General features: G+C 45.4%; 1 protein-coding gene across 1 annotated transcript in view; it reads right to left on the bottom strand.

Annotated features, from left to right (window-relative positions):
* Positions 1-2,930: 2,930 nt before the first annotated feature.
* Positions 2,931-17,736, bottom strand: part of psmb4 (proteasome 20S subunit beta 4) — a 28,781-nt gene continuing 13,975 nt past the window's right edge. The window contains exons 3-8 of the mRNA XM_063041719.1: positions 10,259-10,342; positions 9,323-9,385; positions 6,212-6,293; positions 5,998-6,114; positions 4,664-4,752; positions 2,931-3,145 (exon numbers count right to left, since the gene is read on the bottom strand). Of these exons, the coding sequence (XP_062897789.1) occupies positions 3,133-3,145; positions 4,664-4,752; positions 5,998-6,114; positions 6,212-6,293; positions 9,323-9,385; positions 10,259-10,342 (448 nt within the window). The 3' untranslated portion in view covers positions 2,931-3,132. The remainder of the gene's footprint in view (positions 3,146-4,663; positions 4,753-5,997; positions 6,115-6,211; positions 6,294-9,322; positions 9,386-10,258; positions 10,343-17,736) is intronic.

Raw genomic sequence — 17,736 nt, 5'->3', positions numbered from 1 at the left:
GCATCCAGAAACTTGAAACTGCTCACCCATTCCACTGCTTCTCCCTTGAGAACTGGTGTGTGTCCCCTCGACATACCTTTCCAGGAGTCTATATTGGTCCGACCATTGACTGAAAGGTTATTGCTATGACACCACTCAACCAGCGGATCTATCTTGCTCCTGTACATCTCCCTGTCACCAACTGAAATTCTGCCAACAAGTTATATCATCAGTAAATTTATAGACTGCATTTTGAGCTGTGCCTAGCCACACAATCGTGGCCGTAGAGGGAGTAAACACGGCTCCTTGAGTTGTGCCAGTGAGAAGATATTACTTCCAATCCACACTGACTGTGGTCAGAAAATCAAGGATCCATTGCAAAGGGAGGTACAGAAACCCAGGCTTTGGAGCTTGTTGATTAGAACGGAGGATATGATTGTGTTGAACGTTGAGCTGTAATGAATAAACCACAGCCTGAGGTAGGTATTGTTATTGTCCAGGTGATCCGAGGCCAAGTGGAGAGCCAGTGAGATTGCATCTGCTGTAACCTAATGTGGCAATAGGCAAATTGCAGCCTTGCCTGAGCAGGGTTCTGGCATGACCAATCTCTCAAAGCACTTCATCACGGCAGACATGAGTGCAACTGGGTGATAGTCATTGAGGCAGCTCACCCTGCTTCTTGGGCACTGGGATGATTGTGACCCTTCTGAAGCAGCCGGGAGCCTCCGAATGAACCAGTGAGAGATTGTTCATGTTCTTCAACACTCCCGCCAGTTGGTTTGCACAAGTTTTCATGCCCTACCAAATACACCATCAGAGCCTGATGTGTTGTGAGAGTTCACTCTCCTGAAGGATGTTGACATCAGCCTCTGAGACAGAGATCACAAGGTCACCAGATTTGCACAGGTGTAGTTTTATTCTCCCTTTCAAAGTGTGTGGGTGAAAATGTTGATTTATTTAGTTTGCAATCAATGTTCCCTCTCATTTGTAACGACCAGTGACATTTCTGTTTTGAAGCACTTCATCAGGACTGGAAAGGAAGGGGGAAGGAGTAGGGTTTCACGTATCGACTGCCAGCTTGTACTCCTCCCACTTCTTATTCTTCCTTCTGCCCCCTTCCTTTCCAATCCTGGTGAAGGGTCTCGACCCAAAACATCAGCTGTTTATTCTCCTCCATAGATACTGCCTGACCAGATGAGTTTCTCCAGCACTTTGTGAGTATTGCTCAAGATTTCTGGCATCCGCAGAATTTCTTGTTATTTGTAACATTTTGTAGTTAGTTATGGTTCAAAACTCAGAACTTAAGTGTAGGACATAGGACATGAAGACATTAGGGTTGAGACAAACTCCACTTAGTCCGTTTGCTTTTGTAAGTCACACCAGAGATGGGAGCACTCTGATCTGGAAGTGACAAGGTCAAAGGTCTGAGGCCAAATTTAGAGCCCCAAAAACTGACATTCAGACATAGAACAGTACAGCACTAGACAGGCCTTTCGGCTCATGATGTTGTGGCGAAAACTCTTATGACCAACTTAAAGAGAGGGAAGCTCTCCTGGTGTCAGGCTATCTGTTTTATCAACCCTCGTTCAACATCATTAAGTCTGAATTAGGATATGAGCACTTCGGTCAATCATGGGAACTTGCTGTGTGTGATGCACAGATGTACCAGGGAGAGCATTCTAACTGGTTGCATCATTGTCTAGTATTGAGGGGCTACTGCAGAGGAACAGAAAATGCTGCAGATGGTTGCAAACTTAGCCAGCTCCATCATGGGCCTGGCCTCCCCAGCACCCATGACACCCTCAAAAGGCAAGGCCTCAAAAAGTCAGCATTCAATCACCCAGGACATTCCCTCTTCTCACTGCTACTATGAGGAGTTAGGTACAGGAGCCTGAAGACACACACTCAACATTTTAGGAGCAGCTTCAGATTTCTGAACAGACAACAAACCCCTGAACACTTCAATGTTTTTGCTCTTTTTGCACTACTCATTAAATTCTATATACACTGTATTGTGCAAATGTCTTAAGCACAAATATATAACTAGGGTGTTTAAGGCGTTTGCACAGTACCGTATATTGGCTAAAATAGTAAGGTGGTTGGGAAACAGATACAAGAGTTTTTAGCTTTGTATTAGCTCAGTAGTATTAAGTGTTATTTGGTAATTGGAAAGACATAGCTATGTGTATGTGCCTAAGATTTTTGCACAGTAAATGAATGAATGAAAAAAAAATTAGTGCAGACTCCCTGTGCCTTCATTGCCTTCCCGCATGAAAACGTCTCAAAAATCACTACTTTTTAATTCGGCATTGGTTAGCCCAAATGACTAATACACAACCAATGCCATTCAAAAACTTAGTTTTAAGCATGGTGTAGTGTCTAATGGCCATACAAGTGCATGCAGCTGATGCTAGTTAGAAACTGTTGCATCCTCCAAATTATTCATGGTTCCTAATTTGAAGTAGTGAAATATTTTCATTTTCACTCCCAGCCCTTTCTCGCATCTCCAACCCTTAATGCTCAAAACCGCTTACTTCTCACCATCAGTGACAAAAATCACGGATTTTGAACACAAACACACGCAACTGCCAATATTTAAAAACTGTTCATTCTAAGCACGATGTACTGTAGTGTCAAACAGCCACACAAGTACATGCGACTGACACTAGTTAGAAACTATTTGGCTACAGTCCCCCCAATTAAGCAGCATAGTGTCCCAAATAAGCGAAGAAAATCCCAGCTATTTTCTCCATAAGTTTTCATTCTTGCACTGTACTGCTACCGCAAAACACCAAATTTCATCACACATCAGTAATAATTAGGCAAATATACTGAGTTCCAGTCCACAGAGCTACAGGAGCACTGTACCATTGTGAAACCCGTTTTTTGATTCAGTTGTTCCTCAGAAAAATGTCTCATGAGAACGAAGAATGCAAGTGAAATGCCAGTCCTCGAAGACAGTATTTTATTTTTTATTTTTTGTGTTACTTATCTCTGCCCACCCCAGCCCATTATAAAACATATACACTGAAACAAACACAATGGAACAATTCCAAGAGATACAACAGCAAACAAGCAATGGCTTTTCGAGTCCTCTGTGGAAAGGTTCCGCTCCTGTTGATTCACCAGTCCTGCTGTGGACGCTGAGCTCTTCTATTCAAACCCACTGAAACAGAAAGAGTTTAAGTCATATAATTATTGGACAGCAATGTGAAGAGGCACAGAGCAGAGAACTGGCAATCACAAATGCTACTTCTAACCATCTCTATTAATTTTTGTTACATTATATTGGGGGGGGAAGAGAGAGAGAGAGAGAGAGGGGGGGGAGAGAGAGGGGGGGGAGAGAGAGGGGGGGAAAGAGAGGGGGGGAGGGGGGAGGGACTGTGTGGCGGGCCACTCCTCACACAGACATTTTCACAGTATTTTCCCTTTATTTTACGAGGTTGAGTTGCGGTGTCCCCACTCAACCCGGCACGGATGGAAAGCGTGCTCGAGGGGCGGACCCGACTAGTTTCGAACCCGGGAACCTCTGCTCCCAGGTCCAGCGCCGATGTTGTTACGCCACCAGCCGGCCCAAATACGGTAGTTCTTCTATGCATATAATACTTTATTAAGTTTCCAGTGGTTATGCAGAGTATAATTCTGGAATGCTCTGGAAGCTTCTTTGTTCTGCATTAAGTGTATAAGTGTGCTCATTGGTTCATTTTTACTGCAGTATTGAATAAGTATTTTCTAATTGGTTAATTGTTATCTGTAGATTGGAATTTAATTTTCCCTTATCTCTGAATATAAAATAGCTAAGCACAAAACAGCACCATGCCTGTGAGCCTTCTGCTACGAGCTCCTGCTCCCATTTCCTTTGTTCTATCAACTCTTAATAAAACAACCGTGAAGACAAAGGTTTTGTGCCATTCCTGACTTCAAAAAGTACCTTGGATTTAAGCATCAGAATCCATATTCCAACATCCCAAACACATGCGGTTGGTGGGTTGGTACGCGCAGGCCTGCTGTAAGTTGCACGAGTATGTGGGTGAGGAGTGAAGTTTAGGGGTTGGGTGTTGTGGTTGATGGGGATGTGGGAAAGATTAACATGGTATATCTTTTAAAAAAAACTGTTGCATACTGAACTATTGGGGCTGTGACTGTAGAGTTCCGCTGTAGTAATCCTAGATGGGAATGTTTGATGATTCCCTTCAGAGCTGCATGCAAAAAGTTGCCACTCTCTGGCCCCATCTTTCTTATTCTGATCCTGGTTTGTGTAGGATCAGTGTAAATGGGTGACTGAGGTAATAGACATTCAATGGGCTGAATGGTCCCTTTTGGGCGCTGTACCCCTCCATGACTTCAGGTTGTGAACACCCTGGTCCTTTTCCAGGAGTTACTTTAGTGCACATTACCCAGTGCAGAAACTACAGTTAACATGGACAGTGAACAATGAAAATGGGTGGATAGGAGATGGCTGAGAACACTGTCGTGTCCTGGATGAGGTTAAGTTCATTCACTGCGCTCATCTAGAAAAGAGGAATGAAAATGTGCAACATTGCTGGGGTGTTCCTGGAGGAGAGACTTTGGGTGGGGGATCAGGAGACAAGTTCTTGCCGCAGCATACCCGTGTCCAGTAGCTCTGCTTTCTCAGTCTCTCAACAGCCAAATCAACCTCTTATCTACCATCACTCATATGTACCTTATCATATGTGCTATTTCCCAGTTGGTGTCAGCCGAGAGCGGTCCTTCGATTTCCACGCCGGCCACAGTGACTGTCGCTAATTGGTACTGCGAGGCAAACAGCAAACGTGTTAAGAATTACAACAGCAGTACAATGAGCAAAGACTTGGTCTCCTTTTAAAACATATGTCTTTTAAAAATCGGGAAGATATAAATGATGTTTCCCCAGATCATTGCATGAATTGTTGAGTTTTAGTTATAAGGAGAGTTTGGACAAATTTGTATTTCTTTCTCTGAGTGTTGGAGGTTGAGGGAAGATATGACAGTCAGAATCTTCTTTGCCATGATAGGGGTATCAATGACAAGGATACATAGGTTAAAGAGTTTTAAAGGACAAGGACAAGGACAAACACACACACACACGCACGCGCGCGTAAATTTCTCCAACCCCACTCACTGCAATTGCTTTTTCCCATCACTGCACTTACTGGTGAACAGTTTGATGGTTACCAAGATACAGCACAAACAGGACCCTGAGCCCACCAAATCAGTGTTGTATATCAGCCACTGATTTTCGTTAATGCTGTTATGTTTTTATTAGTCATACGGCATGGATACTGGCCCTTTGGCCCAACTTGTTCATGCTGACCAAGGAGCCCACCAAAGCTTGTCCCATTTTCCTGTGCTTGGCCCTTATCCTTCCAAACTTTCCCTATTCATGTACAGTACTATCCAGAGCAACAAACACAAAATGCCGAAGGAACTCAGCAGGTCGAGCAACAGCTATGGGCAGTACAGGCAGAGACGCTTCATCAGAACTTTGTAATCCAAATGACTTTGAAATATCATCACTGAACCTGCCTGCAAAATCTTCTGAAATTCCTTGCAGTCTCGCGAAGAGAGGTTGCCAAAGAAAGCTGTGATGCACCTGCATACTGATGCTTTCTATGATGCATCTTTAAACATTGATTCAGGTCAATGGGGGCATGTCGATTTCCTTACCCTCTTGAGGAAGTATAGAGGCTTTTTCTTGGCCATAGCATCCCCATAGCTGGACCTGGACAAATTATTGGTGATTTACAGTGTTAAGGCTACTTGTTCCTTTGTCTGCAGCAGTATAAAGTACAGGAGGAACTAAGCAGGTCAGGTAGCATCTACAGAGAAAAATAAACAGAATTTGAGGCCTCAACCCAAAACAAACAGGCCATTTCTCCCCATTACTGTTTCCTGACTTGCAGAGTTCCTCCAGCATTTTGTGTGTTGCTCCAATTCCAGCATCTGCAGTCTCCTGTGTCTTTGTCTACCCGCCCCTCAGAACTTGTGTTAATCCAGGCTCCGGCCAGCTTTGCTTACCCGGTTATAAGACCGTGCATCCCGGTAATAAAGGACCTTCAAGCAGCGCTCGATCAGCTGGCGAGCTTCATCTTTGGAAATGACGGATTGGCTTTCAGCGGCTTCCCTCATCAGGGGCTGTGGGTGAAAATCAAAACTATCAGTACAAAGGCAAGAGGGAAGGAACAAAACTTCGGAGAAATGGCACTTAGCCCCAAAGGTGATGGGGACTCACCTGCGCGAGGTAGGCGCCGAAACCAGTTGCCACTGTCGGAGCCTCATAGGCGACGCCGAGCTTGTCTACGTAACCCAGAAAGCTGCAAATGTTGGGCAGGGTTTTAAACTCTGTTATTTACCCATTTCGCACCATACAAGACATAAAAACAGAATAAGGCCATTTGGCCCATCAAGTCTACTCCACCATTTGATCCTGGCTGATCTATTATCCCTCTCAACCCCATTCTCCTGCCTTCTTCCCATTACCTTCAACACCCTTACTAATCAAGAACCTATCAACTTTCACTTTAAATGTACCCAATGACTTGGCCTCCACAGCCGTCTGCGACATTGAATTCCACAAATTCATCACCCTGTGACTCAAGAAATTCTTCCCATCTCTGTTCTAAATAGATGTCCTTCTAGTCTGAGCCTGGACCTTCTGGGCCGAGACTCTCCTGATAACAGAACATCTTCCCCACTTTTACTATATCTAAACCTTTTAATATTCAGTATGTTTTAATGAAAATTCCCCCCACCTTTCTTCTAAACTCCAGCAAGTTCAGGTCCAGAGCCAAACACTCTGCATACATTAACCCTTTCATTCCAGGAATCATTCTTGTGAACCTCCTCTGGACCCTCTCCAATGCCAGCACATCTTTTCTTAAATAAGGGACCCAACATTGCTCACAATACTCCAAGCGCAGTCTGACCAATGCCTTATAAAACCTCAGCCATACATCCTTGCTTTTGTATTCTAGTTCTTTTAAAATGAAAGCCTTCCTTACTACCAACTTAACCTTTAAGGAATCCTGCAAGTGGACTCCCAAGTCCCTTTCAACAGTCAGTTGTAATCTGGTGACTAGTGGTGCTTTATCAATCACCACCTGGTGTCACTGGTTTCTGAAGCCCAACACTAGTGAGTCAAAGCTACGTCTTTCCAGGTATCAGAACAGTGGAGCCTACCTGACTTTGTAAGGGATCTACTGCAACCTTTGATGTATTCAGTCAAGACCCACCATGAAATTGGCTGAAGAATGCCACAGCTCAGAGGGCTACTTTACTGTTTGAGGCAATGCAGTCCGACACCACAGGAACAGACCCTTTTGCCCATCACCACATCAAGCACCTATCTATACCAGTCTGGTTTCCCAGCACTTACAGATTAAGCTCTATTTGTCACATGTACATCAAAACATGCTGTCTGTGTCATCGACCAACAGTCTGAAGCTGTGCTGGGGGCAAGAGTCTCCATGGTTCCAGCCCCAACCTACTTACCCTACCTTACTAACCCTAAGGAGAGGGAGACACTGCATCATCTGCAGTGCGGCTGGTTTAAAACACGTGCACAAAACGCTGGAGGAAAGTCAGGCAGAATCTATGGAGGCGAATAAACAGTTGACATTATGGGCTGAGAGCCTTCAAAGGGGTTTATTAAATTGGAGTTTAGTATATACTAGTATAGTATGTGCTTCCTTAGACAGAGGGGAAAGGTGTCAGTAACAGGCTCTCGGTACAGCCAGCACTGCCCAATTACACCTATGCGACCAATTAATCTACTAACCCATATGTCTTTGAAACATGGGAGGAAACTCATACGGTCACAGAGAGAATGTTACAAACTTCTTACACTTATTTATTAAAATAGCATTATGCTAACCGCCACACTACATTTTGGTTGAGGAGTAGATAGAGCTGTGAAAGAGACATGCAAAATATTTCATCAAGCACATCAGAACCACAAGTAGCACAGAACTTACTCAGCAGAACAGGATTTCCTTTCCTTCCCTGATGGACTGAAAGGACCAGCTGATTTTCAGGATGGCCTCTCATGGTTTACAGGTTCCAGACTGCTGGATTAAACACACGAGTTGGCCCTGGTGAGGATTTTGCCCTCCACTGTTGGAACAATCATTGTGCTCCAGCAGCCTACTCATGCTACTCATGCTTGTGATTGCCTAGTGCAGGGGTCCCCAACCTTTTTTGTACCGCGGACCGGTTTAATATTGACAATATTCTTGCGGACCGGCCAACCGGTGGGGTGGGGGGTGTGTCAAGTAGGGTTAAACTCACCTCAACATGTCTTTTACAGTTAGGGTTGCCAACTTTCTCACTCCCAAATAAGGGACAAAAGTAGCAGTCAAATCCTGATGAAGGGTCCTGGCCCGAAATGTCCACTGTACCTCTTCCTATAGATGCTGCCTGGCCTGCTGTGTTCACCAGCGTTTTGTATGTGTTGATGAGACACGTGTTTACCCCGAGAAAGACTACCATGACCATGAAGCCTTGCACGGGTTGCTGTGTGCGCATGCGTGACGTTCGCCTATGTGACGTGTGCATGCCTGTACCTGCCAATTTTTTTCTCCACAAATTGGTTTTGGCTTAATCTTCCCGACTACACTGTACATACATTATTTCTACTTTATATAGGCTGTGTATTTATCATATCATTCCTGATTTTACTATATGTTAGAGTTATTTTCGGTTTTATGTGTTATTTGGTATGATTTGGTAGGTTATTTTTTGGGTCTGGGAACACTCAAAAATTTTTCCCATATAAATTAATGGTAATTGCTTCTTCGCTTTACGCCATTTCAGCACAAAAGGTTTCATAGGAACACTCTACCTTAGCGGGGGAAATACGGGACAAGGGCGGTCCCGTATGGGACAAACCAATTTAGCCCGATATACGGGATGTTCCAGCAAATACGGGACAGTTGGCAACCCTGTTCAAGTTCAACAGTGCGCGACAGGGAATGAGGAAAGGTGCAGATGACTCATATCGTTTCCTCGTGGTCCGGTAGCACATGCTTTGCGGCCCGGTACCGGTCCACAGCCCGGTGGTTGGGGACCGCTGGCCTAGTGCACTCCAGACGCCAATCCAGCCACCTGGAACCTATTGACCATGAGAGGCCATTCCTGAAAATTATCAGGCTCTTTCGGTCCATCAAGGAAGAAAGGTTGTGCAAGTTCTGGGCTACTTGTGGTTCTGATGTGGTCGATGAAGTGGTATGCACATCTCATTCACAGCTCTATAGCCAATAGTAAGACCTTTCCCTTCCATCCAAGGGACCAGACACAAATCAACACCTGGCTCTCAGCCCTCCTCATTCCAAGTTCAGCAGCCTACCTCTCGTTGTTGCTTATTCCACCGATGACCACTGTGTTCCACAGAGGATTCATCTTGCACCTCCTGGGGAAAAAAGAGAAAGCTTGAGCCATAGAGCATGGGAATGCTCAGAACACAAGAGATTCTACAGATGCTGGAAATTGAGAGCGACACACACACGATGCTGGAGGAACTCTGCCAGTCAGGCAACATATCAGGAAGTGGATAAACAGTTGACGTTTGGAGCAGAGACCGGGAAGGGAGAGGGAAGAAGCTAGAATGAGGAGGTAGGGGAAGGGCAAGGAGTAAAAACTAGGTGGTGATAAGTGAAGCCAGGTGGGTCGGGGAGGAAGAAAGAAGCAGGGAGTTGATAGGTGGAAAAGGTAAAGGGCTGGAGAAAAAAATCTGAGAGGAAAGGAGAGTGGACCATGGGAGAAAGGGAAAAGGGTACCAGAGGAGGTGATTGGCTGGTGACGAGAAGAGGTAAGAGGGCAGCCAGAGTAGGGAATGGAAGGAGGAGGAAGAGGGAGGGGGAAAGCCATTGTAAGTTAAGAGAAATCAATGTTTATGCCATCAGGTTGGAGGCCGTGGACCAACATGCTGGAATGGGAATAGGGATTGCTGCGAAGCTCTCAGTGCTTACCATCACCGTAGTGGTATGACAGCATAGTGGGTAGTGCAACACTATTACAGTGCGCAGTGATTACTGATTGCGGTTCAATTCCCACCTTTGACTGAAAGGAGCTTGCACGTTTTCACTCTGACTGCGTGCGTTTACTCCCACATTACAAAGACGCAGAGATTATGGTTAGTGAGGTGTGGGCATGCTGTGTTGGTGCCAGAAGCGTGGCGACACTTGCGGGCCGTCCCCAGCGTATCCTGGATCTGCATTGGTCGTAGATGCAAACAACATACTTCACTACGGGTTTCAATGTACACGTGACAAATAAAACTCACCTGTTATACATGACTCTGGTCAGCCAGGAATGGATTGCTTTTGGACTATAACCATGACCATCTCCAAGTAACTCTTCGTCGATCCTATGGAACAAATGGAGAGCATTAAAACTTGCCATTTGGCCCATCTGTGCCCTACTTACATTGACACCATGTGAACCTCTTAACGTCCCTCAGATATCACCCATCTTAAATGCTACCTTAACCAATCCCTGGAGAAGGTACTAGAGAACCCACAGTCTCCAGTACTGTACAATCTACAGTACAGGAACGTCAGCTCATCTAGTCCGTGCTGAACTGTTAGTCTTCCTCTCCATCGTCATGGACATGATGTCCATACAGTTTGGAACAAGCTACAGGGATTTCCTGGATTATGGCACATTTAATTTACGGGGAAGTCCAGCTTTATGTAAATTCTCCCATAAATTTGAGAAGAATTTTTCAAGTCAGTAATAATGTTAATATTAACTAGTTAAAATGACAAACATACAAGAAATTCTGTGAAATAAAAGAATAGCAAAAGTATGCAGAGTGTTATGATATATGTATATAGAAAATAGACAATTCTGACTTTGGGAAAACTGAAATTGATTGGGGGGGTAGACATCAGGAACTGAACCCTTTTCTAACCCAGGGACTGCGTGTACTTGCATTTCTGTAGAACAGAAACGCACAGCAGATTAAGCAGCATCTATGGAAAGTGGAACAGTTAATGTTCAAGTTAAAGACCCTTCATCACATCCTGTTCTGAACTGTGAACTGTTCCCTCTCTCTGTAGACACTACTTGACCTGCTGACAAGTTTGCAGCGTTTTCTGATTTCCAACATCTGCAGTTTGTTTTGTCTACACCTACATAGCACCATTTAGCACAGAAAAGCCTTACAGCCAATCACTTATTTTTGAAGCAAGGTCACTGTTGTAATATGGGAGGTGAGACAGACAGTTTGTGCACAGCAAACTCCCACAAATAAAAAACAACGTCCAAATTATTGGCTCTTTTATTTTATTTATTCAGAGATACAGCGCAGAACAGACCCTTCCAGCCCAACGAGCCTCACCGCCCAGCAACCCACCGATTTAACCCCAGCCCAATCACAGGACAATTTACAATGACCAATTAACCTACAAACCGAGCAATATACACAAAATGCTGGAGGAATTCAGGCCAGGCACTAAATTTAAAAGATTTAATAGATTTAAAAGTAGATTTTAGAACTACTCCTCATCTTCTTCCCCCAGTCCTGCTGAAGGGTCTTGGCCCGAAACATTGACTACATTTTTCCCCCATTGATGCTACCTGGCCTTCTGAGTTCCTCCAGCACTTTGTGTGTGTTGCTCCGGATTTCCATCATCTACAGATTTTCTCTTGTTTGTGGACCTCATAGCCAATGCGTCTTTGAACTGAAGGAGAAAACAAGAGCACCCAGGGAAAACACATACGTTCACGGGAAGAACAGACAGAGACTCCGGAAGTGAACTCTGAACTCTGGAGCGTCCTGAGCTGTAATAGCATTGTGCTAATGGTCATGCTAACCGTGGCACTATCTTTCGTATCTATATTAATATCTATATTTAGTAGGTGAATTTAACTAATCTGGTTGCAAGACTTGTGTAAATATACACTCAGTGGCCACTTTATTAGGCCCACCTATTGGGTACACCAACATCTGCTTCTGTAACCCATCCACTTCAAGGTTCTTCATCTTGTATGTATAGAGATGCTCTTCTACACAGCACTGTTGTTGTTGTGGTAGTCATCGGATTGGAAGACGACATGCTGTTGTGCAGTTCATCTGTGGACACGGAGGTGGCTCTGCAGTCCCAGTCTGGAAGCGCAGAGTCTGGTACAATGGGGACACTGGAAGTCCGTTGTTGTAATAATTGTGACTGCTGTTCTGTGACGCTGCTCACGGTTTTCCATCGGTTTTTGGCAGCGCCCGTCTTCAAAACTGGTGTAGGCTTCATAGCACAGGGCTCGCCAGCGGGTTCTGTCAGCAGCCGCAGCTTCTAGTTCCCTCGGCTGGACGTTACAGTAGCGTAGGGTTTCCTTCACAGTGTCTTTGTAGCGCTTGTGTGGACAACCTTGAGGTCTCTTTCCGCTCTCCAGTTCACCATAGAGCAGCTGGCGAGGCATACGGTGGTCGTCCATTCTGATGATGTGTTCCACCCACCGCATCTGGGCTCTGATGATCAGGGACTCAATGCTGGTGGACTCCGCGCGATCCAAGACCTCCAGGTTGGAGACATGGTCTTGCCAACGAATGCCAAGGATGGAGTGGAGGGCGCGCGTGTGAAATTTCTCCAGTTGTTTGATGTGTCCTTGGTACAGAGTCCATGTCTCACATCCGTATAGGAGAGTAGGGATGGCCACAGCTCTGTAGACTTTCAGCTTTGTGAAGATGCGGACGTCATGTTGATTGAGAACTCTGGTACGCAGCCTCCCGAGCCTGGCTGGCCTTGCTGATCCTGGAGTCAATTTCCTCCTCCAAAGACCCATCTCTTGAGTTGATGCTTCCCAAGTATTTTAAGCTGTTTACATTTGTCAGCTGGCTGTCGTCAACAATGATTTTTGGTTCTATGGGGTTGGTGTTTGGCATGGGGTGGTGAAGTACTTCAGTCTTGTTCAGGCTGATAGTCAGGCCAAAGGGCATAGCAGCGTCTGAGCACTGTTGTAACATGTGGCGAGTTATTGTCGCCTCCCTGTCAGCTTGAAGCAGCCTGGCCATTCTCTTCTGAACCCCTCTCATTAACAAAGCGTTTTTGTTCACAGAACCGCTGCTCACTGGATGTTTTTTGTTTTTCACACCATTCTCTGGAGCTTACAGCTGATCCCAGGAGATCAGCAGTTTGAGATACTCAAACCACCTCGTCTGGCACCAATGATCATTCCATGGCCAAAGTCACTTATATAACCATATAACAATTACAGCACGGAAACAGAACATCTCGGCCCTTCTGGTCCGTGCCGAATGCTTACTCTCACCTAGATAATGGACAATGGAATAAAGGGAAGGAGGGAGGAAGGTGTGGGTGATGGGTAGGTCAGGAGTGTAGGGGAGGGAAAAGAGAAATGGTAGAAGCCAGAAGGGTAAGCAAAACAAAGGGTTGGGGTGAGGGGAGGGGAGAATAGGGGTAGCAGACAGAGTGGAGTGATTACCAGAAGTTAGAGAGATCAATGTTGATGCCAATGGTTGAAGACTACCAAGATGGAATATACGGAATCTGTGTTTAGCCCTAAAAATGGTGTAGACAAGGCCACGAACTAGAAAACTGAATTAAGATGGATGGTCGTCAGGAGATCCTGGCCATATGGGGGACAGAATGAAGGTGCTTGCCGAAGTGATTCCCAATCTGCGTTGGGTCTTGTCGATGTAGAGGAGGCCACACCAGGAGCACTGGATGTAATAAATTACCCCAATAGATTCACATCTGATGCACTAGAAGGACTGTTCAGGACCCTGAATGGTAGTAAGGTGTAGCACTTTGCACAGTTGAAGGGATAAGTGCCTGGAGGGGGAGCTGGTGGCAAGGGATGAGGGGACATGGGAGTTACGATGAGAGTGATCCCTGTGGAAAGTGGATACACAGGCGTATGGGGTGGCAGGGAGGAGTAGCACCTTAGATTAGGTGGGCACGTCATGCTCCCCTGGGAGTAGCTCGTCCACCATTGGTCCCCACCTGGCACTCAGCTCTCACCAGTGGTTCCAAGTAGCCGTTTGCTAGCAATAGTGACCACACCATGGTAAACCACATTGACGAGCAGAATAAACCAGGTGAGGGAAACTTACTGGTCTTAAACCCTCGATGAGTTTGGGCTTGCCCACCTAAGCTAGCAAAGATCAGACCCGGCAGACTGTGTGGAGGAAACCACTAGTTTGGCCCAACAGGCAGGAAGGAGAACCCAGCAAGATGCTGTGGAGCACTTAAGAGCGTGGTGAGGCACTATGGTCGTCATGCTCAGCCACCACATCTGACTCCATCTCCAGCTGTCTTGACATCGGATACAGATGGTCTCAGAAAAGTGAGTGAAGTCGACACTGTGCAGCTCTTCCTCACTTTAAATTAAATTTTTGCACGTCACTCTCATCATCCATTCTTCCCAACCCAAACTAACCTGTCCTGTGGCGACAGGCTAGCGACAAAGCGGCAGGTGTGGGTACACTGCCAACCACAGCCACAAACCTGCACACTGTGGCTCAGGCCAACTGGTCATTATCCAGGAGCAGCTATCGGCAGCGTCTTGAGTGACTGAGCAGCTCTTTTCAGGAATGCACTGCTCACCTACCTGGTATGAGGAAGGGGCTAGAAAGGGTGTCTTGAACATTGCCTGCGCCATTCATTCCCTGGCCAGTTTACCACAGCTGGCAGGGACCCTATCACAGAGGTCAAAATACAAAGAGAAAATTAAGGATCATTTCTTTTACCCTTGGTGTGTGGAATGTGCGCACACTGTTGGACAGAGTCGATGCTGACAGACCTCAGAGGGGAATCTCCCCCCCATGCCGCATGGTAAGAAACATGTCACCATCATCAGTGCTTACGCCCCAACCATGACCAAACCAGATGATGTCAAGGATAAGTTCTATGAAGAACCGCACTCAGTTATTGCCACTGGTCCCAAAGCAGACAAGTTTTATCATCTTTGGTGAGTTTAACACAAGAGTAGGCTCTGACAACCCCTTCTGGGATGGGGTCATTGGGGTATACACCGTTGGCCACTGCAACAGTATCGGTCTTCAACTACTCCAGACCTACCGAACATAAATTGTTGATCACCAACACTATCTTTCGCCTTCCCACCCATAACAGAACTTCAAAGGTGCATCATCACTCTAAGCACTGGCACCTAATTGCCAACATCATCGTCAGGAAGAGAGACAGATGCAGGATGTAAGGGTGACAAAATCTATGTGCGGTGCTGAATGCTGGGCAGACCATCATCTCATAGTTTCTAAACTGAACATCCATATCCAGCCCAAGAGATGCTGACAAGGCAAGAAAGCCCCAAAGTGGCCGAACATCTCCAAGTTGAAAAGCAGCAACATAAAGCAGTCTTCTGCTAACACTCTGGAAGATTGTTTTGACTCTACGCCTCCGGACAATCAAAATGTAAAAACTGCTTGGTCAACTTCACTGGTTGGTAAGTTGATGGAGAAGATCTTGAGAGGCATGATTTATGAACATTTGGAGAGGCATAACATGACTAGGAATAGTCAACATGGCTTTGTCAAAGGCAGGTCGTGCCTTACGAGCCTGATTGAATTTTTTGAGGATGTGACTAAACACATTAATGAAGGTAGAGCCATAGATGTAGTGTATATGGATTTCAGCAAGGCATTTGATGAGGTACCCCAAGCAAGGCTTATTGAGAAAGTAAGGAGGCATGGGTTCAGAGGGAACATTGCTTTGTGAATCCAGAACTAGCTTGCCCACAGAAGGCAAAGAGTGGTTGAGATGGGTCATATTCTGCATGGAGGCCGGTGACCAGTGGTATGCCTCAGTGATCTGTTCTGGGACCCCTACTCTTTGTGATTTTTATAAGTGACCTGGATGAGGAAGTGGAGGGATGGGTTAGTAAATTTGCTGATGAAACAAAGGTTGAGGGTGTTGTGGATAGTGTGGAAGGCTGTCAGAAATTACAATGGGACACTGATAGGATGCAAAACTGGGCTGAGAAATGGCAGATGGAGTTCAACCTAGATAAGTGAGAGGTGGTTCATTTTGGTAGGTCAAATATGATGACAGAATATAGCATTAATGGTAAGACACTTGGCAGTGTGGAGGATCAGAGGGATCTTGGGGTCCGAGTCCATAGGACTGTTGAAGAGGCAGACCTGACAGAGGAGGACCACAGTGAATGAGACTCTGGCATTCTGCCCAGTGCCAAAATCAAGAGAGCAAGTAGAAATGCGGTAGTTATAGGGGATTCCATCCTAAGGGGGACGGACAAGAGATTCTGCGAGTTCGACAGGGATACCCGGATGGTGTGTGGCCTCCCTGGTGCCCAGGTACGGGATGTCCCAGATCAGGTCCAGAGTATTCTGAGGAGAGAGGCGAGCAGCCAGAAGTCTTGGTACATGTTGGTACCAATAACATAGACAGAAAAAGAGAGAAGGTCCTGAAGAAAGATTACTGGGAGCTAGGAAGAAAATTGAAAAGCCGGACCTCCAGAGTAATAATATCAGGATTGCTGCCCGAGCTGCGCACTAATGATGGTAAGAATAGCAGAATTAAGCAGATGAATGTGTGGCTAAGTAACTGGTGCAGGGGGCAGGGTTTCAAATTCTTGAATCATTGGGATCTATTTTGGGGAAGGTATGACTTATACAAAAAAGATGGATTACACCTGAACTCAAAAGGTACTAATATCCTGGCAGCATTGTTTAATATAGCTGTTAGGGAGGGTTTAAACTAAGTTGGCAAGGGGAAGGAAACCAAGGTGTTAGGGTCGAGGAAGAGGAAAATAGAAATAAGTCAAAAATACTGTGCAGCAAAGATGGCAAGAAGGACAGGCCGGAGAATATACAGGATAATTTGCTGCAAAATAGAAATATAGCAAAATTGACAACAGATACTGATCTAAATGTACTGTACTTAAATGCACGTAGCATTAGAAATAAAGTGGATGACCTTGCTGCACAGCTGCAGGTTAAAAGATATGACATTGTGGCCATCACTGAGTTATGGCTAAATGATGGATGTGATTGGGAGCTGAATATCCAAGGATACACAGTGTACAGGAAGGATAGGAAGGTAGGTAAAAGGGGTGGCGTGGCCCTGATGGTAAGTAACGATATCAAATCAATAGAAAGAAGGGACATAGGATCAGAAGAGGTAGAATCCTTATGGGTAGAATTAAGAAATGGCAAGGGTAAAAAGACACTAATAGCAGTTATATACAGGCCTCCAAACAGCAGCCGGGATGTGGACTACAAGTTGCAGCTGGAAATAGAAAAAGCGTGTCAGAAGGAAAATGTCGAGATAATTACAGGGGAATTTAATATGAAAGTGGATTGGGAAAGTCAGGAAGGTAATGGATCTCAGGAGAGGGAGTTTGTAGAATGCCTACAGGATGGCTTTTTGGAGCAGCTTGTCCAGAAGCCCACCAGGGGACCGGCTGTTTTGGATTGGGTGCTGTGTAACGAACCTGAGGCGATTAGGGAGCTGAAGGTAAAGGAACCCCTTGGAAGTAGTGATCGTAATATGATTGAGTTCAGTTTCAAATTTGAAAAGGAGAAGCTGGTATCAGGTGTATCGATATTTCAGTGGAACAGGGGAAATTACAGTGGTATGAGAGAGGAACTGGCCCAAGTCGATTGGAAAAGTAAACTAAATGGAGGGACGGCAGAGCAAAATTGGATGAAATTCCTACAAGAAATAAGGAAAATGCAGGAAAAATATATTCCAAGAAAGAAGAAAATCATGAATGGAAAAATGGCACAAATGTGGCTAACGAGAGAGGTTAAGGCAAAAATAA

The sequence above is a fragment of the Mobula hypostoma genome, chromosome 2 (genome assembly GCF_963921235.1).
Source record: "Mobula hypostoma chromosome 2, sMobHyp1.1, whole genome shotgun sequence".
Classification (NCBI taxonomy): domain Eukaryota; kingdom Metazoa; phylum Chordata; class Chondrichthyes; order Myliobatiformes; family Myliobatidae; genus Mobula; species Mobula hypostoma.
The sequence above is the reverse complement of the archived record's forward strand: the minus strand, read 5'-3'. Positions and strand labels throughout refer to the sequence as shown.